The sequence below is a fragment of the Rhinoraja longicauda genome, chromosome 4, assembly GCF_053455715.1.
Source record: "Rhinoraja longicauda isolate Sanriku21f chromosome 4, sRhiLon1.1, whole genome shotgun sequence".
In the NCBI taxonomy this organism is placed as follows: Eukaryota; Metazoa; Chordata; class Chondrichthyes; order Rajiformes; family Arhynchobatidae; genus Rhinoraja; species Rhinoraja longicauda.
Window position 1 is genome coordinate 19,683,152 of NC_135956.1, and position 24,463 is coordinate 19,707,614.

At 40.2% G+C, this 24,463-nt stretch overlaps 1 protein-coding gene across 1 annotated transcript in view; it reads left to right on the forward strand.

Annotated features, from left to right (window-relative positions):
* rock1 (Rho-associated, coiled-coil containing protein kinase 1) overlaps nucleotides 1–24,463 on the forward strand; it is an 85,406-nt gene that overhangs the window by 36,307 nt on the left and 24,636 nt on the right. Inside the window, exons 7-21 of the mRNA XM_078397308.1 lie at nucleotides 16–160; nucleotides 873–1,011; nucleotides 1,790–1,881; nucleotides 3,845–4,004; nucleotides 6,171–6,237; nucleotides 6,645–6,733; nucleotides 7,523–7,571; nucleotides 9,773–9,908; nucleotides 11,575–11,666; nucleotides 11,757–12,003; nucleotides 13,012–13,118; nucleotides 14,799–14,949; nucleotides 16,026–16,186; nucleotides 20,526–20,710; nucleotides 24,133–24,202. Of these exons, the coding sequence (XP_078253434.1) occupies nucleotides 16–160; nucleotides 873–1,011; nucleotides 1,790–1,881; nucleotides 3,845–4,004; nucleotides 6,171–6,237; nucleotides 6,645–6,733; nucleotides 7,523–7,571; nucleotides 9,773–9,908; nucleotides 11,575–11,666; nucleotides 11,757–12,003; nucleotides 13,012–13,118; nucleotides 14,799–14,949; nucleotides 16,026–16,186; nucleotides 20,526–20,710; nucleotides 24,133–24,202 (1,890 nt within the window). The remainder of the gene's footprint in view (nucleotides 1–15; nucleotides 161–872; nucleotides 1,012–1,789; nucleotides 1,882–3,844; nucleotides 4,005–6,170; nucleotides 6,238–6,644; nucleotides 6,734–7,522; nucleotides 7,572–9,772; nucleotides 9,909–11,574; nucleotides 11,667–11,756; nucleotides 12,004–13,011; nucleotides 13,119–14,798; nucleotides 14,950–16,025; nucleotides 16,187–20,525; nucleotides 20,711–24,132; nucleotides 24,203–24,463) is intronic.

Sequence of the window (24,463 nt, forward strand, 5' to 3'; positions counted from 1 at the left end):
TACTTGACATTCTAGGAAGGAATGGTGCGATGTGATACAGCTGTTGGGACACCTGATTACATTTCCCCTGAGGTGCTGAAATCTCAAGGTGGAGATGGTTATTACGGGAGGGAGTGTGATTGGTGGTCAGTTGGAGTATTCCTGTATGAGATGCTTGTTGGTGAGTTAAGAAATTATGCGTTAAATATGGTATTATTATGTTAATTCTGCCCCCCCCCAAATAAATCTGTCACACTAAAAATTGGTGTAAATTTCAAGTTAATTTTTTGTAAGTTGTAGGACAAAATATTTGGAATTGATGGATGCATTTGTGGCTGCATCAGTGTTGCATTTGCCCTGATAATGATTGTTGGAAACTTGTAGTAATTGTTATGACTGTCCAAGAATTCCATTCAGCTTGTGTGTTCTGGTTTAGCTCTGTCCTTACGGCTAAGTTGCTCAGCTTTTACTATATATGCAACTCATTTCTCTATCAACTATATCGTTTTAGCTCTATCAGCTAAAATAATTTGAATAGGAATTGAGACTTTGTCTGACACAAGGTTAGTGAAAGCATCTATGTCCCTAATTGGTACAGTTAGAGTTGTTCTATGGCTGCTTTTGAAATAAAATGAGCATTAAAATTAAATGTTTGGATTATAAATCACACATGACCCTTAAATATCATTGATTATTTTTCTCCAATGGAATGGAAAAATTGATATTACACTTTATGCATTTCTGTCTTTGAACACGCAGAGCCATCCTGTGTGGTGGTATATTACGTAATTAAATTCGTTATTGTGGTGACTGTGATCCATTGGATAAAGTTGCTTTGTGAATTACATTACTTGTTATGAACGCTAAATGATGAGTTTTTACTCCTTTTCCAGGTGACACACCATTTTATGCAGATTCATTGGTGGGAACATACAGCAAAATTATGAACCACAAAAACTCATTGTTGTTTCCTGAAGATAATGATATTTCTAAGGATGCAAAGAGCCTTATTTGTGCTTTCCTCACTGACAGGTATGAAAACAAACATGTTAAACTATGGAGAGTTCAGCCCTCCTGTAAATAGATGCTCTGAAACTACAAAATAATATTGCTCTTTTCAGGGCTCATAACTGAATTCTAATTCAGATTTCTATTTAAAAATAATATTCGTGATTATAAATGGTGTCCTATTTATTAAAATCCTCATTCAGATTAATTTGTTATGTACAGCAGAATGCAATGAAATTCCTTGTTTCGATGAAGCCTAGAGTTAACAGAGTACATACAGCAATGATAAATACATGAGTAAATATAATGTTGTGCAAAACATGGTGCACGATTGAATGTTAGATAAATGTCTGATGTTAACTAAGAGATTACTTTCTTCCACCCATGTTCTATTCACTTGCATTGTCCAGAGCTGTATTAAAAACTAAAAATACAGGTTGTTCTGCAGGCAATGAAGGTTCTGTCAAATATGTAACTCATCAGTAGTTATCATGAAGCCTATGGAGCCCAGGTCACACAACATTTGGATTAAATAAGGTTTTTGTGCAGAAGAATACAAATCTTCAAAAATTATTGTTATTGGCAGGGATTGAGATAACATTTTTAAAAGTCAGTACATTCATGTTTTTTTGTCAATTTTGGCTAAGTTAAGGAAGACAAACAAAGTGTTATTAATTATCTTAATATTGACGAAATAAATTAGGTTCTGTTTTTTTTTTTAAAAAGCAAAACTGTGGGACATATGTTATGGACTCCCCGATCTCACCAACAGTATATTGTTAATGTTGATTATTTTCACTAGGGAAGTGAGGCTTGGCCGGAATGGTGTTGCAGAAATAAAAAAACATCTTTTCTTCCAAAATGATCAATGGACCTGGGAAAATATTAGAGACAGTAAGTTATCAAAAATGTCATTCATAATATTTTATGCATCGTTATTTTGAAATTTTATTAAAGCTGATATATTGTCAATGCATTTTCTATTGGAATATAAACTGGATTGGTAATTGACAATCAATTCAATCATCCTTCAAGATTAAAATATCAAGATTTGAAAATTGTATTCCATTGCTGTCAAAGACAATTATGTTAAGATATAATTTAAAGGGGAATAATGACAAATTCTGACTCCATTGCTAATCCTGAATGTGATTTCTCCAACTTTACAGCTCTCAATTATATTCTATATATATATATATATATATATCTTATTTTAGCCATTGGGTCTGATAGTCCATAATTTTAAGTCTCTTATTCTGACCCATTACTCACTCAAACCTTAAATGGATTTATGAGGAGCTTGACCCATGAGGAACGATTGAACAGAATGCGCCTTTGCTCTGTGCAATTTAACAAAATGAGAGATAAACTAATTGAAACAAAAGATTTTAAGCGGCCGTGGCAAAGTAGAGGTGTGAACATGATTCCTCTGGAAAATGAGCCTAGAACTAGGGGAAACAGCCTCCTGATCAAGATCTACAGTTTAATATGTTTTTTTATATGCAGTGTTGATATTTAGTTCATGCTTATGTTCAAATGAAACGATTTCTCTTAAAGTTGCTCTAATGGAGCCATTGCAGTTATTAGGGAGCTGATATTGTATTACTGACGCAGAAAGCTCCCAAAAGCTAATTGATCCAAAATAACCTGACAACTCATGGTCTTGCTCATGGCTTTGACTAATAAACAAAATCCTTCAATTTTTATGTTTTTGTGGATCAGATTTCCCAGTTTCAGTTTGTGAATACTGGATGTCTTGGCACTGATAAGAAACCAAATGATTACAGTGAGAGTACCAAGGATATGGAGTTGTCCCACAGATTATATAGACCAGAGGGCATAGGTTTAAGATGGGTGTAAGGGGTTTAGAGGGGATCTGTGGGGGAACTTTTGCAATCAGAGGTGGTTGATGTTTGGAACACATTTCCTAGGAATTGTTGAAGCCGGTACCCTCATAGCGTTTATGAAACATTAGCACTAGATCCACCAAAGCATAGTAGGCTTCAGACCAAGTACAGGGTAAATAGCAATAGTGTACATAAATACACGATGGTCAGCATAGATATGTTGGGCTGAAGGGTCTGTTGCTGTGCCTCACAATTCAATGAGCAAATAGATCTCCCTCTGTTGCATGAAGGCACAGAGGCAACAATGCATTATTTTAGCAGTGGATTCTATTTTAAAAAAGATTCACAGGGATATAAATGTGGAAGCCATGAAGTTTATTCTTGGGGGAATAAGGCAGCGTGCACATCTATTCAATGTCTTCTTAAACTTGTGCATTCTCACACATATTTGGAATGCTATTGAATCCTTCATCCGAAGTTAGCAATAGGCTACTTTGGGTGGGTTACAGATATATCAGGTATTTACAGCATTCAACTGAGAGTTTGTATGCTCTGAGGGAACTATTCAACACGTTATGCCAAAGTTGGTTATCAAAGTTATAACCAACTTGGTTATAACTTACTAATAAGTTGTTTTTTCTAGTATTCTATTTCAAAGGTTATTGTGGATTTTGCATCTGCTGGGGTTTTCCAAGTGAAAGCAATTTTTGGAGCCATAACAAAATTGGAGCCAAACTGTTATGGAGTGCAGGAGGGCTGCACCTTTCGCACAAACATTTGGAATTCTGAAACGTTTGCTCTCAAAGTTGAGGATATTATGTAAATTTAGATTTTCAGATGTGCAAGAGATATGATTTTGTCTGACAATTATATTATTGGAGCAAAGATGGGTTACTGTTAGCTCGTACACAATTTACTGGTATGACAGGCAGGAAATCCTGAATAGCATTTTATCAATATGATGTTCCACTGGTATAATTCAACTAACCCAAGTATGTCTTTCATTGTAGTTTCTGCACCTGTTTTGCCGGAGCTAAGTAGTGACATTGACACTAGCAATTTTGATGATTTGGAAGAAGACAAGGGTGAGGAAGAAACATTTCCTGTACCGAAGGCCTTTGTTGGAAATCAGTTACCATTTGTTGGCTTCACATACTACAGAGACCATCAGTGAGTATGAAAAAAAAATCAAAACATCAGCTAATGCTAGAAATCTGAAGTAAACAGAAATTACTTGACGTGTTCAGTTCTGACAAAAGGTCGCGGGTCTGAAATGTTAACTGTTTCTCCTTCCTCCCTGATCTGCTGAGTGATTTCAGCATCTTTGAAATGCAGTGAACTTATTTTTTTTTTAAAACAAGGCTCTGAAACCAAGATTTTACCCATTAATTTACGAGGATGTTGCCAGGACTTGAGGGCCTGAGCAATAGGGACAGGTTGGGCAGGCTAGGATTTCATTCCTTGGAACACAGGAGGATGAGGTGTGATCTTATAAAGATGTATAAGATCGTGAGGGGAATAGATAGGGTAGTTCCACAGCGTCTTTTACCCAGAGTAGGGGAATCAAGAACCAGAGGACGTAGATGTAAGATGAGAGGCGAAAGATTTAATAGGAACCTGAGGGGCAACCTTTTCACACAGAGGATGGTAGGTATATGAAACAAGCTGCCAGAGGAGGTAGTTGAGGCAGGTAACAGTCGCCTGTAGCCTCCTCCCGCCAGTCTCGCAAATACTCATTCATCTGTGAGGGAAGGAACTGCAGATGCTGGTTTAAACCGGAGATAGACACAAAATGCTGGAGTAACTCAGCGGGACAGGCAGGATCTCTGGAGAGAAGGAACGGGTGATGTTTCGGGTTGAGACCCTTCTTCAGACTGAACGTCAGGGGAGGGGGAGATACAGAGATAAGGAAGTGTACGGTGTGAGAATGAGATGTGAAAGGGGGCCGAGATCAAGGAAAATGGAGAATAGATCATTGTTGGGTGGGAGAAGGTAACAACAGAGATAAAATGTTATCAGGGACAGTCAGACTGGTTGGAGAAGGGGGAGGATGGAGAGAGAGAGAGAGAGAGAGAGAAAGCAAGGGTTACTTGAAGTTAGAGAACGCAATATTCACACCGCTGGGTGTAAGCTGCCCAAGTGAAATATGAGGGGCTGTTCCTCCAATTTGCACTGGGTCTCAGTCTGACAATGAAAGGGGCCCAGGACAGAAAGGTCAGTGTGGGAATGGGAGTTAATGTGTTTAGCAACCAGGAGACTGGGTATGTTTAGGCGGACTAAGCGGAGGTGTTCAGCGAAACTATCACCAAGCCTGCACTTGGTCTCACTGATATATAGGAATGCACACTTGGAACAGTGGGCACAGTTGATGAGGTTGGAGGAGATGCAAGTGAACCTCTGCCTCACCTAAAAAGTTGGGTGTCCAAAACTGTTGGGGTCCTTGGACAGAGTCGAGGGAGGAGGTGTTGTATCTCCTGCGGTTGCAGGGGAAAGTACCTAGTTTCCTGAATATTCATTCATATGTATCGGCTGTATACAAGTCTGGTGTTGATAATCTGTGGACGACCTGCACCTATTTTCTCTTCAGCCTGACTTTGCTTCTGTCTCCACTTCATGTTCCCTAAACTCCTGAAATCCACAAACTTAAAATTCATGAACTTTTTTACCACTGTATTGACCTGTAATTTGTTCCCTTTCTGTTCTTCCCTTTTCCTCTTGCCCAATACCATTAAGTTGAAGAATGCAGATGTCAGGGCTAATAGGGAATTTGAATGCAATAAAATATCGCTATCTTGCTTACAACTGGAGTGATTCCTCCTAACAACATCTTTTCATGGGATATTTTCACAGATTTCTATTCCAAAGCTCCAAATGAGATTTGCAAACAATCACTGATCTTCACTGACTGAGCTTTGCTTCATACTTCAACTCTACTGACTTTTATGCCTTCCTGTTCTCATGAATTTTGGGCATTTGGAATGTCAAGGCTATCTGCATCCTGACTTGACATGTTTTGAACAATGAAATTTCGATTGATGTGACCATGTCTTTTTAAATATCCAGACATTATTTCCCTTGCACAACTCTCTCTTCAGCTACACCTGTCATGATGCAGCTGGTAAAAACATGCTCTGCATTTGGTTTGTCCTTGTACCCTTTATCCTCCATCTCTTGTGTCTGCTCCATGCATATGATTCCCACTTGCCATTTTAATGTCCTGAAGGTTGTAAACCAACTGATGAAAATACACGTATTCAGTATTAACTGCTCTGACATAGTTATATTAAAAAGGTTATTAACTTTTAATGTGAACATTTTTTTTAATTCTCTTCATAGGAATTCATCTGGTACCCCCAAACGAGATAGTGGTTGTAAAACTAGTTCTACCATAGACCATAACCAAGTAAGCATTTTGATATTATTGCTTTCAGGTGATCATTGAGCAGCTAAGTATAGTTGAAGCAGTTATTGTAGTTGCAATGTTCTCTCTGACATCCAGAAAGCAAATTAACGTTTGAATTAATTTATTACTAAAGCATTAAGGTTAGTCTAAGTCCAATTTGTTGGGAATAAATTCCTCTATTCCTCCGACCAAGCAAAAAGTTAAGGAAAAGTTGATAATCGCATTGCTTCTAAGAACGTCAAGCTTTAAGATGACGAGTCTTTCACAATACAGTTATTGCTGCAGGATTTTTCTGCAGCGTTGATCTTAAACGTCTATATATTTATTTCTATTTCAACTTATTTTCATGTAGAAATCTGAGGAAAATACTTCGATAATTGATGATTTCACCTTGCTTTGCTTTTAAGATTGAAAATTTGAAAAAGACGATTTATGAACTTGAAGAGCAATTACACAATGAAAACCAATTAAAAGATGAATGGGAACAAAAATGCAGGTAAGGTCTTGTCACATTGTGTCCATTTTTAATAGCTGTTCATATTGGCATGGGCTAATCAGAGTGGCACTGCAGTGTCTTGACTCTTTGCATGCTCTTCCCAGAGAAAGATTTATTATCGACCGATACTATCGCTCAATCTACTGTACTTGAGTTTGACTTGATTGTATTGATGTATTGTATATTTGATTGTATATCTGATCTGTTTGGATAGCATGCAAAACAAAGCTTTTCACTGTACCTCAGTACAGGTGAAAATAAGAAAGAAACTGGCCTTGGTTGCTCCACTTCCATTATATCTGGTCTACATGTGGAAGACCCATCTAGCAGTCACAGCTGGAAGAATTTAAAGACAAAAGCATTTTTTAAAGAGGAATTTAAAAAAAAAAGAATAAACTCAGCTAAAATTCTTTACTAAATCAAATAATGTAAAAAAAATCAAATAGATCCAAAAAGGTTTTTTAAAAGTATTGTATCCCCCTTTACCCTGCCCCCTTCCCCACCCCCTGCAACTTCATAATCCCTGATAGAAACATTGGGGTCAAGAATTGTGACTCTTCGACTAGCAGAATCTGAGCAGGCCCTTCCATTACATACCATAGGAAATCCAATAGCAGGGTAGCACAGCATGCACACGACGAGTTATCAGTCTTGCTTCTATTTAAGCAAATTAATGCTGGCTTCCATTGATGTAAATACTGGTTGAGCATGTTCTGGTCGGACGTGGCAAACAATAATTTGTGCGTACTCAGCTTTATGCTTATTTTTCTCTTTGATTTGTGTTTCAAGGACAGGAAATTTAAAGTTAGAGAAAATAACGAAGGAACTGGATGACGAGGTAAATTTGTGTTCAGATTTGTTACTTGTTGTAATATTTAGCATAAATGGTACTTTTAAGTGAGTTTCTTGCATTAAGTTTATAAAATCTTAAAATAGTTCTGCTCATAAATAAGAATCCTACAGTTTTTAAAAATCTTTATTATTGCCAATTAGAGAGGATAAGATTAGGATCCCATAATTGGGATCATATTGGAAAGTGGATCGGGTTTCTAGTATGGGGGTTAGCTGGACAATACATTGTCCACGCAGGAGATTGGCGTAGATTTGGGAATTTATTGAACAGTTGGTCATTGGCTTGAGGAATGTAGCTGATGGGTAGGGGGCAGATGCTCAGAGGGTTGGTCCAATGGGTGACGCAAAATTTGGGAGCTGACATCAGTTTATAGGTAATCAGGTCGGGAGGTAAGTATTTAGTCATACAGTTGATCTGAGGACCTGGGACCTCAAAAATGATAGATTGTTCAGAGCAAGCAGTAAGAAAAGTTTAAAGAATGACCCAACAACAGACAATAGATATCTCGTCCAAGAATTGGATTAAGAAACGTTGCGTGCCCTTTATTTCTGAAGTAGATTTCGACTCTCGTTAAGAAATGTTTCGGTATGGGAGCCTCATGCAAAAATGATGTGCAAGTGCAGTCAAAATGTGCAGTGTGCATTGTTTGATTTAATAGAGCGTGCCTGGTACCTCTGAGTATAAGCCGCATACGTGGGTATGGCCTGAAACTGTACACTCAAATCAGGTTTTTGTGACAAAAGCCTATAATATACAAAAGACAACTTGTTCCTATGCTATGGAAGTTTGCAAGTGAGTAAGTTTTTGAAACTCCAATATAGGTATAATTCTATTGCAGACAACAAAGCAAACAAGATGTTTGTCATCGATGATTTGGATGAAGAATGTACAAGGCATGATTAGCAAGTTTGCAGATGACACTAGAGTGTGGTGTTATCGATGATTAAAATGTTTATCCAAAAATTGCAGCAGAATCTTGATCGGTTGGGCGGGTGGGCTGCGGAATGGTTGATGGGAGTAAAAATGGAGAAGTGTTGCATTTTGGGAAGACTAACCAGGACAGGACCAATACAGTTCTGGGTAGTGTTGTAGAGCAGAGGGATCTAGGAGTGCAGGTGCATAGTTCCTTGAGATTAATTCAAAAGAGAATTGGATATAGCTCTTATGGCTAATGGAATCAAGGGACATCTGGAGAAAGCAGGAACGGGGTACTGATTCTGAATGATCAGCCATGATCATTTTGAATGGTGGTGCTGGCTCGAAGGGTCGAATGGCCTACCCTTGTACCTATTTTCTATGTCTATGTTTGACTGGTATCATAGGGTGGTCAAGAAGGCTTTTGGTGCAGTGGCCTTCATCAGTCAGAATATTGAGCATAAAAGTTGGGAGGGCATGTATGAGACATTGGTGAGGCCTCATTTAGAGTATTGTGTTCAGTTTTGGTCAACCTGTTATAGGAAAGGTGTCGTTAAGCTAGAAAAGGTGCAGATAAGATTTACAAGGATGTTGCCAGGACTCTAGGGAGAGGTTGAGCAGGCTAGGACATTATTCCTCAAAGCTCAGGAGGATGAGGGGTGATCTTCACGGAAGTGTACAAGATCATGAGAGGAATAGATCGGGTAAATGCACAGAGTCTATTGTCCAGTGTAAGGGATTCAAGAACCAGAGGGCATAGGTTTAAGGTGTGTGGGTGGGGGGGGGGGGGGAGGTGGGGTAGGGGGGGAGATTTAAAAGGGTCCTGAGGGACAATGTTTTTACACAATGGGTGCTATAACGAACTGCCAGAGGATGTAATTGAAGCAGCTGTTATCATAACATGTTAAAAGCATTTTGACATGGATAAGGTAGGTTTAGAGGGATATGGGCCAAACACAGGCAGGTGGGACTCGGGTAGATGGGGCATGTTGGTTGGTGTGGGGAAGTAAACATTTTTCTTTTGGCTTTGGTTGCTATGTGGAAATTGCATCAAATTAAATGTACATGTTCACGTTGCAGTTTTTCATCATTTACATCCTTCAGAACCGGTATACAAATAATTTTTTTGCTTTTAGATCAAAATTCAATCGCAGTCAAAAAAATCGTGCTGTATTATTGAATTTTATGTTGAGATTTATTGTGAAGCTACTCATTTGTGCACCAAAACCATTTCTAGTTTAATTTATTTTGTGTTTTGCCGATATCTGCAGGGTACAGCAAGGAACTCATTAGAGGGTAATTTGTCTCAGCTTGAAAAGGAAAAAATGATGATGCAGCACAAACTCAAGGAATACCAAAGGAAGTTGGAACAAGAGGTTGAAAAAAAACGCAATTTGGAAATTGAGGGTGAGCTCGGTGTCAAAACCTTCAGTATGTTTGTGTTAAATAAGGCAGTGATATTTTAGAGATAGGCAGAGTTGATCATCAAACTAAACTTGGGGTAATTTTGTATAACATCGTATTCCTTCATTCCCTGAATCAACGTTATGCTTCCATCATTAGGTTAGCCTCAATTTTCCGTTATCAGAAATCAAATATCAGTATTTTCAGAAAAGTAGTGAGGATTTCTGGAAAAGTCAAGTTGTAGTGCAATGGTGAGAAATCTTTCTCTGTCATGGATAGTAATATCAGTACACTTCTAATGTCCTGACTTCTCTAGTTTGAAAGAACAGTTGTGTTTGTGATTCAGTTTTTACTTAAAATTTACAATAACATAAATCAAATCTCAGTTAGCTGGGACCACATTTCATCGTTTACATTAATAATTGGTATAACAATCCCAATTTGCGGGCAACGTAGACGGTAATAACTATGGGATAGAAATTTAACAAGACAGAGGAAGATGCTTGTAAAATGAACTTGTGATTTCAATATGTGTTACACTGCAAATTTGTTTTGGTGGAATAAATTAAACTCCTTAGAAATACATATGTAAATGCGATAAAGAAGCTGAAGGATAGTTGGAAATAGAAAGAACAAAGTTGCATCCACCAGAAGGACAAAAAAGCACTGGGGTTTGTTCTGGACTTGGCTAATTGAAAAGGAGAGATTATCTAGGTCAGACCTTAATTAGATTACTCTGTTGACTATGACAAATATAAAGGAAGTTCAGAATTTGGAAACCAGGGAAATAAAAGCAGTACTTGAATAATTCTTTCCAATAATATGCACACACACAATTGCTGTCAGATTCCTTTGCAATAAGGCTGGACACCAACATTGAATAATTTTTGAAAAATTAGATTTTCAGTTTGGAGTACAATATATTAACTATTTGCCCTATTTGAGTATTTTCAAATCTAAGTAGATCTGAATTTAAATTTTAGATTAAAAAAAAAAAAATGACACTTGTTATTTGATGCAAGATACACTCGTCTCACTGCACTACATTGGCTTTTGGCCCAACACCACCAAATGGAAAGTTTGCTTTCTTGAGTAAACCCTTGCATAGCCTTGCCTCTCCCAGACGATGTAATCTCCTCCAGTTTTTACCTAAGTTTGGATGCCTGATTTTAATTGCTCCAAATTGCCAGCGGCCAGGTGGGACTAGTGTAGCTGGGACATGTTGGCTGGTGTGGGCAAGTTGGGCCGAAGGGCCTGTTTCCACACTGACTCAATGACAAATGTGGCATCCGTACGTTCAACTAACTGTGCCCTAAGTTCTGGAATTCCCCTCCAGGCTTCTCTACTCTTCTTCTGCTTCATCCTTTTAAAAGATGTTCAACATCGACTTCACCTGTTCTAATATCCCCTTGTGTGGCACTGTGCCAAATTTTGTGTTTGATGCAATTTCTTGTTGCATTGCCGCATATTGTACATAGATAATCTGTTTATAAACTAAGAATACCTAAGGCACATTGTTGTATTTCATGCTTTGCCAATTAGAATGCAGCTTGTTGCATACTTGTTATGTCTGCTTATTAATACTTTTAACAACACACCTCCTTGCTTAATGAATTGTACTTCAGAGACGAGCAGTTGTAACTTTCAAATTGTTATTGTTCATTTGTAGGTTCTTTGTTAAAGGAGCAAGTTGAAGATTTGAAGAAGGTGACCCAAAGCTCCCAGGTATCAAATGAGAAAATTGTGCAGCTACAAAAGCAAGTGAGTTCTAAAGTTCTGAACCAATTAACTTTTTTTTCCTGAATCAGTGTCAAAATATGCCAGATATTATTGTTTGTTATCTATTAACAGTTAGAAGAAGCTAATGCTTTGTTGCGGACTGAATCGGACATGGCAGCAAGATTACGGAGAAATCAAACTGAACAAACAAAAATCATGAGCCAATTGGAGACTGTAAATAGCGAACTGCAGGAACGAACCCGCTTTTTGGAGACTACAAAGCTACAGTTGGAAAAGGATATTATCGAACACCAATCTGCTTTGGACACTGAAAGAAGAGATCGCAGCAATGGTTCAGAATTGATCAGCGATTTGCAAGGTAATAGGAATTTCGAAGTTTTAATTGTGTCATGTTATGATTTGCGATTTATGGATCATTTTCTTCCCTTTGGCAAATGGGAAAACGTATCTCAGTTGCACTTGAACTATAAGATGTGGGCAATTTTGTCCGATTGGGACTCAGCCTCAGATTTCTTACCCTAAGATAATTATTTTCTGTTTACCTCCATTGCAATGCTAAATTTGGGAGAAAGTGGGGAGGTGGTGGAAGGAGTTGGCTGGGTCAGGGAGAGGGGGGTTCCATCAATCTGTGGAGTCAACCTTTGGTTTTTTACCATGGAAAGATGTTCATTGTAGCCATTGAGCCATTTTGTTGAAGGCAAGGGAAATCTGCTTGCCTTTCACCTTATTGATAGCTGTGCTGACATTTTTTTGCATGGTTGTCAGCAAATATATCCATAGACTCTCCTGTGTAATGGAAAAACCTCATGGTCTGCCAGTATCTTTGAATGGATTGAGGAACTGAGGCTCCTCAACCAATCTGATTGAAAAATGTCACTTAAAGTGATGGGAACAAACATCCTCTGTACACTGATAATTTCACGGAAACCATTTCACTTAACTCTAGCTCTTAAAATAAGAAGCATGATTATCTTGACAATAAAGTATGTGAGTATCTTCCCATCGCAAGCGAAAGGTGAACTTCATAACCTGCATCATCAGAATAATCTATTAATTTGAAGTATTCTGACCTGTTGCAATATATTTTTAGCATAATCATTAGATTCAATCTAGTATGCTTTCTTCATGTAATATCATGCTTTTGTTTTTTTATCTTTAACTTATTTCAAGAAAAACAATGACATGAAGTGTACCTGAAATTCATTATTCAATGTTTAATTGTGAATTCCACTTACTGTGTTCAAACTGCTAATACCTGATCCTGCCTTTCCTCCTACCCCTAAAGTTGGAACTGATTTAGATTAGGTGCTAGAAAATCTCTCAGCAAAATGAACAATCTATTAATAATGGCTCTTTATTTCCCCAGCTTGTATCACTTCTTTACAAGAAGACTTGAAAACAACAAAACATAACCTTTCAAAAGCAGAAATGGAAAAGAAACAAGCACAAGAGAAGCATAGCAATCTGGAGAAGGTACTAAAACATAATTGGGGTAATTACTGTGAAAGGTCATTTAGCTGGAAAGGGTGTGGAAAAGCTTCACAAGGATGTTGGTGGGAGAGGAGGGCTTGAGTTATAAGGAGGGACTAGTTAGGTTGTTTTTATTTCCCCTGAAGTGTAAGGGACTGAGGGGGGAGAGAGATATATAAAATCACGAGGGACATAGGTAAGGTGATTAGTCATAGAGAAAAGACTGGGAAATAGATATTTTTTGTTTTTCCAGGACAGGAAAGTCTAAAACTAGAGGGTGTAGATTCCAAGGTGAGAATGGAAATATTTAAAAGGAACCTGAGGGACAACATTTTCTTTGGTTGGTATGTGGAATGAGCTGCTAGAGGAAGTGGTAGAGGGAGATATAATTACAATGTCCAAAACATCCTTGGGACAGGTGCATGCTCAGATAGGATTTGGTGAGATGTGAACCAAATGCAAGCAAATGGAACTAACTCAGATAGGCAACTTAGTCGGTATGGAAAAGTTGGGCACAAATGCCTGTTTCTAAGATATATAACTTTATTGAAATGGTTTAATTCATTTTTCTTATGATAGAGATTAAAACGGACCATGATTCTGCCAGTGATACTCAATAGATACAACTTTGACATCACATCTGTAAGCTTATGAAGCTTATTTTGCGTTAAAATTCTATTTGCTTTCTTCACCTACCAAGATTAAAGATATGAAGAATATCGTCATATCCTATTGTTGTCTGGCTGATTTAAGGGTTTCCATCTCTGCATTTTTAAACAACTTGTAATATAAAAATGATTGTTATTTGAAAATGCTCATATTTGTTTTCCTCATTCTTCATCAGTATATGTTTATCTCTTATTCCAAATCGTAACTATTTTTGTCACAGAGGCAGCACGCTTGTACTGACATTAAGTGCTAGATACTCAGGAACAAATGCATCTCAAATAGTTTTTCCGAAGTGTGCTCCTGCAAAGAGTCAATTTATTCACAAAATGCTGGAGTAACTCAGCAGGTCAGGCAGCATCTCGGGAGAGAAGGAATGGGTGACGTTTCGGGGCGAGACCCTTCTTCAGACTGAAGAAGGGTCTCGACCCGAAACGTCACTCATTCCTTCTCTCCCGAGATGCTGCCTGACCTGCTGAGTTACTCCAGCATTTTGTGAATAAATCGATTTGTACCAGCATCTGCAGTTATTTTCTTATTCTGCAAAGAGTCACATTGGTCAAATTAATATTAATATCAGTTCCATTTGCAATGTTCATCGTGTTGAGGGAGGACAGGTAGTCTGTATAGCTACAAGAAGGAGGAGCATAATGCAACCTCTGGAAAATTGCTTATACTTGTGAGAAGACTTCTACCTTCATACTTTCCATCACACTATTTTTATGATAGGTAATTGTTTGCGCATAAGAAGTAACTGAAAGTGCTGAAAATATTCAGGAGTTCTGGCTGCATATCGGGCGACTGACCTGAAATATTAGCTCTGTTCTTTCTTTTTTCAGATAGGGTGTGACCAGGTGAGCATTCCCAGTTTTTCCTTGAGATATGCAGCATCGGTATTATTTTGATGTTATGGAAACAATTTTTTTTTTGCCATCTCAAGAAAGATCAGGCAACATGGCACTTTTAATCTGTTACATTCAGAGCATGCAATAATTTTGTGACACTTCTCCACTGTAGGAAAAGAATAGCCTGGAAATTGATGCAAATTACAAACAAAAAAAGTTGCAGCAGCGACTAGACCAAGAGATCGCAGAACATAAAGTAACTAAAGCACGATTGGTAGATGAGTATGAATCCATTGAAGAAGCAAGATCTGTGGCCATGAGTGGTTAGTATTCAAAGAACTTTGTGTAGGTTCTATGGTTGACTTAATTACCTGAAAATGTATCCTCCTTTACTATAAATGAGCACGCCAAAACAGATATTCTAATTAATTATTTCAGAAATTGTGGTACAGCCTCACCCCTAACATAGAAACCATATTACCATATACCTTGAAGAAGCCCATAGTTTGAGAGGTATTGATCGTATGTAATTTTGTTGTTTTCTTTTCCAATGGCTATTTCCCCATTAAACTTCATTCCTGGTATAGGTCTCATCTACAAATATGGCAATCTCTTTTCCTCCAGAGATTCTGCTCGACCTACTGAGTTCTTTCAGCAGTTTATGTTTTGCTCTAGATCCCAGCATCTGCAATCTCTTGTATGTAAAATGTAGTACAGGGAATACCACTGATTTTCCGGTACCTGATGGTCCGGCACTTCCTTTAGTCCGGACAAAATTACGAGAGCACACTTGAAATTTCCGCTGGAAGTCCCCCCGAAAATGTGGCGCCTAAGCCAGGTGAGGCACCCGCCTCTTCCTCATCAGGACTTCCGTGGCCGGACTTTGTATAGTCTGCCGAAGGCACGGCCAACTCGCTGGTGAGGGGATTTGGAAGTCCCCCCCGAGAATGTGGCGCCAAGGCTGGGTGAGGTCTTCGATCCCCACTCAAGCTCGCGTTTCTGTGCTCCCGCGGCTGTGAGCCTGCAGAGAAAGCAGCGCCTCGGCCCCGTGGGCACTCGCTGATCAGCCCCTTATCGTGACTTCCGAGGGCAACTCGTTAACTGGTGCCCTGGCTGCCCGTGCAAGAAATTCAAATTTTGCTGTAAATTTAATTTCCATTTAATATTTGTATTATTTAAGTTTCTAGCAGTCCGTGGTGCTTTAGAGACACTGGAGGAGAATAAGTAGTGGGCCAGAGATGTATTGCTGAATTATCATTACGTGACCACTGGTAAAGTGGTCTGGTAAAACTGATAATCCGGCAAAGCTCTGGAACCAAGGGTGCCAGAAAATCTGTGATGTAGCTGTATTTGCTTTCTCTTAAAATACTTGAGTTTAAATTCGTTTGTTGTTGTTCAGAAATGGACAACAAATTGAGAGAAGAGAGGCTGGCTCGGCAGAGGGCAGAGAATCAGATGATGGAAGCTGAAAAGCAGCGGTCTATGCTGGACGTGGATTTGAAGCAGTATAAACAAAAGGTGGAGCAGCTCAGTCAGCAGCAGGAAAGATTTGAAGAAGAGGTGAGAACTATTTAAAAATATATAGTTTAGAGATTTAGTTTTTAATATTTATTGGAACATTTGATTCTAACAGGGTAATGTAAGAAAAGACACACAAGGTAAAAGTGCGCTGAGAGTGCTCAAGAACCTGCAGTGAAATTTGATCTAGGGCATATAATACACTTCATTATCATGAAAACTTGAAATATGTTGCATCAATTTTATGTGGCATGAAATATGTTACATCAATTTTATTTAGCATATTGTTTGAAGTTGGTTATTTAAACTATAAGCTCACCATTACCAAACCGATGTAACAGTAATTTTGCCGTTGAATAGTGCAAAGGATTCCAAGTGCCTACTTTGAAACGTTTAGTTTCGGAGGGAAGTATTTAAGAAAATATTTTTGGAAGGATTATACCTTTTGTTTATTAGTTTATTTCATACCTCATTAGAATCAGGTAATATTGATTGCTTGATTCAAAATACAGGATGGAAACAAGCCCTTCAGCTCACCAAGTCCACGCCAACCAATGCTCATCTATTCATGCTAGTTCTTTGTTATCCCACTTTCGCATCTTCTCCCTGATTAGAGGTGACATTACGGACGGTTCGTCTAGTGAGGTTAAATGGGTGGAGCTGAGGAACGAAAAAGGGGTGATCACCATTTTGGGGATGTATTGCAGACCCCCGAATAGTTAACGGGAATTAGAACAAAGTGCCATGAGATTGCAGACAGCTGCAGGTCAAATAAGGTTGTTGCAGTGGGGGATTTTAATTTTCCCAGTTAAGACTGGGAAAATCATTGTGTGAAGGGTTTAAATGAGGTGCAATTCCTCAAAAGTGTTCAGGGGAGTTTTCTTAAGCAGTATGTAGAGGCCCCCACACGTGAGAGGGCAACACTGGATCTAGTATTGGGAAATTGGGAAGATAATGAAGTGTGAAGTGTGTTAGTGAAGTGTGTGCGGAGGAGCCTTTGGATTTAAGATAGTTATGGATCAGGACGGAGAGGGTCCATGTGTTAATGTGCTCAACTGGAGTAAGGCCAACTTTGAGGGTATGAGAGAAGGCCTCGCTCAAGGTCTCTGGGTAGTGTTGCAGAACAGAGGGATTTAGGAGTACAGGTGCGTGGTTCCTTGAAGATCGAGTCACAGGTGGATGAGGTGGTCAAAAGGGTTTTTGGCACTTTGGCCTTCATCAGTCAGAATATTGAATATAGAAGTTGGGAGATCATGTGCAGTTGTATAAGACATTGGCGAGACCGCATTTAGAATATTGTGTTCATTTCTGGGCACCATGTTATAGGAAAAATATTGTCAAACTTGAAAGGGTTCAGAAAAGATTTACGAGGATGTTGCCAGGACTAGAGTATGTGAGTTTTGGGAGAGGTTGAGTAGGCTGGATCTCCATTCCATTGAGTGCAGGAGGATGAGGGGTGATCTTATAGAGGAGTACAAAATCATGAGAGAAATAGATCGGGTAGATGCACAGAGTCTCTTGCCCAGAGTAGGGGAATCGAGGACCAGAGGACATAGGTTCAAGTTGAAGGGGAAAAGATTTAATAGGAATCTGAGGGGTAACTATTTCACACCAAGGGTGGTGGGTGCATGGAACAAGCTGCCAGAGGAGGTAGTTGAGGCTGGGACTATCCCATCGTTTAAGAAACAGTTGGACAGGTACATGGATAGGACAGGTTCATGGATAGGACAGGTTTGGAGGGATATGGACCAAGCGCAGGCAAGTGAGACGAGTGCAGCTGGGACATTGTTGCCCGGTGTGGGCAAGTTGGGCCGAAGGGCCTGTTTCCACGCTGTATCACTCTGACTCTATGACACAAGGGGCAATTTACAGAGGCCAATTAATGCACCATCCCATGCATTTTTGGGATGAGGAAGGAAATTAGAGCATCTGGAGCACGTGGTTACATCAGAATGTGCAAACTCCATACATACAGGACTGGAGGTCAGGATTGAACCCATGTCTCCAGCGCTGTGAGGCAGGAGCTCTACCAGCTACACCACGTGGTTCCATCCTTGTGCCAGTGCTGCCCTTTGCATTCTTATGAAAAGTGGCCAACACTATCTTTTGAAAGGAAAGCAATTTTCAGTTTTAAATCATAGCTGAATTCAGGATCTTGATCCAGGCCACTTACTACCTTTTGCTAGAGGAGTAATTTGCTGCCAGGCTTAAACTAATTTTTTTTCCTGAAGGAAATTTTTTATTCATAACCTATTGAGATGTACAACCAATACAATTGAAACATGGAATTATCCTTCACAGTGTCCAGGTTTATCATTATATTCACGTTAATATGCCACTCGTGTATCATCCCCAAACAATCAATCGGTGAACCATTTAAAAGATTATTGCAAGGAGTGGAGCTGCTTGGTGTCCTATGACATACAGTGATCCTTCTTCATAGACCTTTGCAGTAGCTGTGCCAAGCTTCAATGCGACCCTCAGTGCATACATCTATGGAAAAGTGCCAGTTGGCAGCACTGAAAAAGCAAAAAGGTTGTCATGACTTTCACCGGGTTTTTCATAGAATTGATTAAAAGATACAGCATGGAAACTAATTTGAGGAAGGCCATCCTTGCTATTGAGGCAATGCAGCGTAGGTTCATGAGGTTAATCCCCGGGATGGCGAGACTGTCATATGAGGAAAGATTGGAAAGACTGGGCTTGTATTCACTGGAATTTAGGATAAGAGGGGATTATGTAGAAACGTATAAAATTATAAAAGGACTGAACACGCTAGATGCAGGAAAAAACGTTCCCAATGTTGGGGGAGTACAGAACCAGAGGCCACAGTCTAAGAATAAAGAGGAGGCCATTTAAAACTGAGATGAGAAAAAACTTGTTCACCCAGAGAGTTGTGAATTTGTGGAAGGCTGTAGAGGCCAATTCACTGGATGAATTTAAAAGAGAGTTAGTTAGAGCTTTAGGGGCTAGTGGAATCAAGGGATATGGGGAGAAGGCAGGTACTGATTACTGATTGTGAATGATCAGCCATGATCACAATGAATGGCAGTGCTGGCTCGAAGGGCCAAATGGCCTCCTCCTGCGCCTATTTTAGTTTTAGATTTTAGATTTAGAGATACAACGCGGAAACAGGCCCTTCGGCCCACCGAGTCCGCGCCGCACAGCGATCCCCGCACATTAACACTATCCTACATACACTAGGGACAATTTTTACATTTACCCAGTCAATTAACCTACATACCTGTATGTCTTTGGAGTGTGGGAGGAAACCGAAGATCTCGGAGAAAACCCACGCAGGTCACGGGGAGAACGTACAAACTCCGTACAGACGGCGCCCGTAGTCAGGATCGAACCTGAGTCTCCGGCGCTGCATTCGCTGTAAGGCAGCAACTCTACCGCTGCGCCACCATGCCGCCATTTTTTTTTTCTTCTATGTTTCTATGGAAACGAGGCCTTTGGCCCATCAAATCCACCAACCATTGAGCACCCATTCACACTATTATACAACTTTTACATCCATTCCCTACACTCTAGGGGCAAGTTACAGAGAACAATTAACCTACAAGCCTATATGTCTTTGGGATGTGGGAGAAAACCTGAGCATCTGGAGGAAACCCCCATACGATCACGGAGAACGTGCAAACTCCGCACAGATAGCATCTGAGATTAGGATCGAACTCAGTGTCTGGCAAGGTGAGGCAGAAGCTTTACCAAATGAGCCACTAAGCTGTTGATCATCCAGAGCTGTTACTTGGGAACAACTGGAAGATGGGAACTGCTGGAAGATGGGCACTCAGTTCTGAAGAACTGAGGCGTACACATTAATTAACTAGAGTGGAGTGCTTCTATATATTATATCTTTTATGAGGAACAACTACTTTTGATTTTAAATTTGCCATTCTGTTACAGAATACATAGGCTGGAGGAGCAACAATCATTGCCTTGAATTTGGCAAGTTCTCGTAATGATCATGACATTTCCACACAGTGCTTTTCACACGATGCATGTTAATCAAATCCATCTTTCTAACATGTCAGGTCAAAGGTTGTCGCACCATCATATTTAGTTGTTCTGTCCAGGCCAATCCTGATACAAAGCTTCACGGAAGAGTTGACAAATAATTTGGGATGGTTTATTGCACTCAGTGCAAAATGATCATTCTTTCAGTCGGTGCCCATCTAAGTTGTGTGTAGATTGGCAGGCAGCCTGTTTATATGTAGAACAGTGATTGTGCTTTGGATATTAAATCCTTGAATGCAAGAAGCTCTGGGGAGACCTGACAAGTTGAGAGAAGCCTCTTATAGATGACATTAATATGTCTATTGAAATTAAGATCATTTAAATATAGAAAGTATGATCAATGTTCTTGATTTTGCAGGTGAAGAATCTATCGCTTCAGTTGGATCAAGAGAAGAATAAACGGGCAGTGACAAAGAATGAGCTGAAGGCCCAATCATTGGAAGCAGCCAATCTTAAAGGATCAGAAAAACAGCTGAAACAAGAGATCAATTCATTGCTGGAATCCAAACGGTCACTGGAATTTCAACTGGCACAACTCTCAAAGTATTTATTTCCTTGGGATATTAACATTAATTTTATTTATTTGTGGAACATGGGCAACATTAGCAAGGCCAGCAATTTTAATTAAGTTCAATTGTGTTTCAAGAGGTGATTTTAGAGGAGTTAAGTTTCAGTGGCATTACCATAGAGTAGATTGAGTGACAATGACTGGTTTCGTCTCCTGAAGAGCATTTGTGACAAAATGGCTCTTTACGGTAAACGATGTGGTTATGTTTCATTTTTTAAATTAAATTTAATACAGTAAAATTCTAACAGTCTGGTCAATCTTGGATTTTTATGGTTCTGGACTTAGATTTTGTGGCCTTTTGGGTTTACTAATACCTACTTTTTTTATATGCTATATAAGGTATTGTAAATTTTCAAATGAACCCATTGAGTTAAAAGAAAGTAGAAAACACGTACTTTAGAAGCTGGCCCTGGCCTCAAACCTACCCAACTTCCTGATCCCTGGGGTTCTACACCCATTCCTGCCCACAGATACCTTGTTTCAGATACCCCGAGATAAGTGCTGAGGAGTTTGCACAAGTACCAACGTCAGTTTTGAACTCCAAGATGAGTGCAGTTTGGAAATTGCCAGCAGAGCTCGGGCAATAGTTTCATTGTTTTTGAATTTGCTTACGAGTCATAAGACTTAGCTGAGAAGTGCTAGTAGTTCCACACAGGACTGTAGTAAATTTAGGCCACGATCTGTCTTTTATCATGCTGCAAATGGTGTGTCATGTTTCATTCATATCAATAGTCAATCAATAGTCGTTTATTTGTCACATACACATAAATGTGTAGTGAAATGAAACATTACCCGCAGTTGAAACATTAAGACCAATAAGAATAATCAATAAAAATGCAATAAAACATACAATCATACACTAACACCAAACAAAAGAAACATCCATCACAGTGAGTCTCCTCCAGTCCCTTCTCACTGAGATGGAAGGCCAGAATGTCTTTTTTCTTCCCTGCCGTCTTCTCCCGCGGTCAGGCTGTTGTAGTTGCCACGTCGGGGCGGTCGGGGCTCCCGACATTGGAGCGCCGCGCCGGACGGTGAAAGGTCCACGGCCTATTCCAGGCCGCGCCGGACGGTAAAGGTCCGCGGCGGGCCGACCCAAGCCCCGCGATTCGGGACGGGCGAACACGCTGCCTCTGCAGCTGCCGGAGCTCCCGATGTCGGCCCCCACCCAGGGGCCTGCGGGCTTCCGACGTCCACGCGGCCCGCGCCGGAGCCTCCGGAGACGAGTCGCAGCCGCTCCCGCAGCATCCGAAGGCGGCCAGCGCCGCAGGTGGTGAGTCCGGGCCGCGGGCTCTGCGAACCAGAGCCCCAGGTGGTCCCAGGTGCATGGCCGGTGGTAGGCCGCAACGGGAACGGAGACACGACACAGAAACAAGTTCGTTTCTCCGTTCGGGAGAGAGAATTTTTTTACAGTTCCCGTTCCCTCCCACCCCTCCCCCCCACATAACATACAAACACTACACCATATTAAAACTACAACTCATACAAAAACAACAAAAAACACAAAAGACAGACGGACTGCAGGCAAGCCGCAGCTGCGACGGCAGCGCTGGCTCCTCCTTTCATATCTAGACTTCCTAACTGCATCATTTGCTGTAAGCTATTTTGGGAGGTCCTGAGGTCAGTATTTTTTCCTCCATGTTAAACCATAATATCTATTTTAGTTTGGTTTAGTTTAGAGATACGGTGCGGAAACAGACCCTTTGGCCCATCGAGTCTGCACCGACCAGCGACACCCTGCACATTAATACTATCCTACACACAATTAGGGACAATTTACATTTGTACCAAGCTAAGTAACCAACAAACCTGTATGCCTTTGGAGTGTGGGAGGAAATTAAAGATCTAGGAGAAAACCCAAGCAATCACGGAGAGAACGTACAAACTCTGTACAGCCAGCACCCGTATTCAGGATCGATCCCGGGTCTCTGACACTGGAAAGTAGCAACTCTACCGCTGCACCACTGTGCTGCCTGTATTATTTATAATACATAATATATTGAATATATATTGAATCCCAAAAATATTTTTTACAACCTGTAATTCATTAAGGATGACTCAATCAACTAATTCTGAAATTTAATCAGATTTGAAGGCAAATGTAGCAATTCTACACACAGTCACAGTCATTAAGCTCCTGTCCCACTTTCACAGTGGTAGCAGCGAGATGAGAACGTGGCCAGGGTAGTGTGGATCTTTTATATTAACTGCCTTTTTGAGGCAGGGCGTACTGTTAATTCATTTGGTGGGGAGGTCGATACCCGTGATGCACCAGCCGATATGTTACTGATGGTTTGGTTCATGTCACTGGGGAGGTGGGGAGGTCGATACCCTGATGCAACCAGTCAGTATACTCTACTGAAGTGTTTACCTACAGAAGTTCGATAGAGTATTCAGTTACTTGCTGAATCTCTTCAAACATCTGAAGAATAGGAGACACTGGTGATTTTGTGATTGCATCAATATGTTCGGCCCAGGACAGATCTTCAGAGATTACTCTCAACCAGGAATTTGTACTTGTGACTCTCTTGAAATTGGACTGCATTGAGCTAGGGGTTTGGGATTGCAATCAAACTTCCATGGAAAATTGGTTTAGGAGGAGTTGGTAACAATATTATGGCCAATTGCATTGCTGCACTGGTGGTGCCGTACGATGGCAGCCTCGCCAACCGTCTGTCGTCCTTTTCTTCTCTTTGTTATTTTTAGTCTTTTGTTAAATGTATGTTTTGGTGTATCTTCAGTTTTGTATTATGGTGGGGAAAACCTTTTTAAAATCTTTTTCCTCGATGGAGGGGCGACTTTTTCCGTATCATATTTCCGTCCACACTGCAGCCTAACATCGTGGAGCTGGCGGTCCCTTTGCTGGGGATCGACTTCAGGAGCTCCAACTGCGCACGGAAGCCTGCGGACCTAACATCATGGAGCTGGCGGTTCCCTTGCTGGGGATTGACTTCGGGAGCTCCAACCGTGGGAGCCTGCTGATTTAATATCGTGGAACCCACGGTTCCTTGGTTAGGGATCGACTTTGGGAGTTCGACAGCAGGAGCTTCGACCCCTCCGAACGTGGGAGCTTCGATCACCCCAGCTGCGGGAGCTGCGATCTCCCCGACTGCGGATGGTTCGACTGCCCTGACTGCGGATGAAAAGGAGGGAAGAAGCTAATACGTTATTGCCCTCCATCACAATGCGCTGTGGTGGATGTTTATGTTAATTTTTATGTAGTTGTGTGTCTTGTTGCTTTTCTGGTGTGACTGTATGGCAAATCAAATTCTTTGCATCTTTTTACATACTTGGCTAATACATTAATTACAATTACATTTGCTTGTTTCATCAATTAGTTTGATTTTTAAGATGTCGGCAACAATGTCTCATAAGACTGCATTTTATGACTTGACAGGCAATATCGAGGCAATGAAGGCCAAATGCGTGAGCTCCAAGACCAGCTTGAGGCAGAGCAGTATTTTTCTGTAAGTAGCCATTTTCAATATTTCACGAGTTAACATGGGATACCAGAACAATGCCTAAAATAGAACTTTAAAATGACCTTTAATAACTATTTTAACCACAACCTAATCTTCAGATCCAACCCATGGTAGAGGGTAATTTCTCACCCCTGGATATCGATTTAGAAGGATGAGAGGAGATCTTATCGAAACGTATAAGATTATTAAGGGGTTGGACACGTTAGAGGCAGAAAACATGTTCCCAATGTTGGGGGAGTCCAGAAC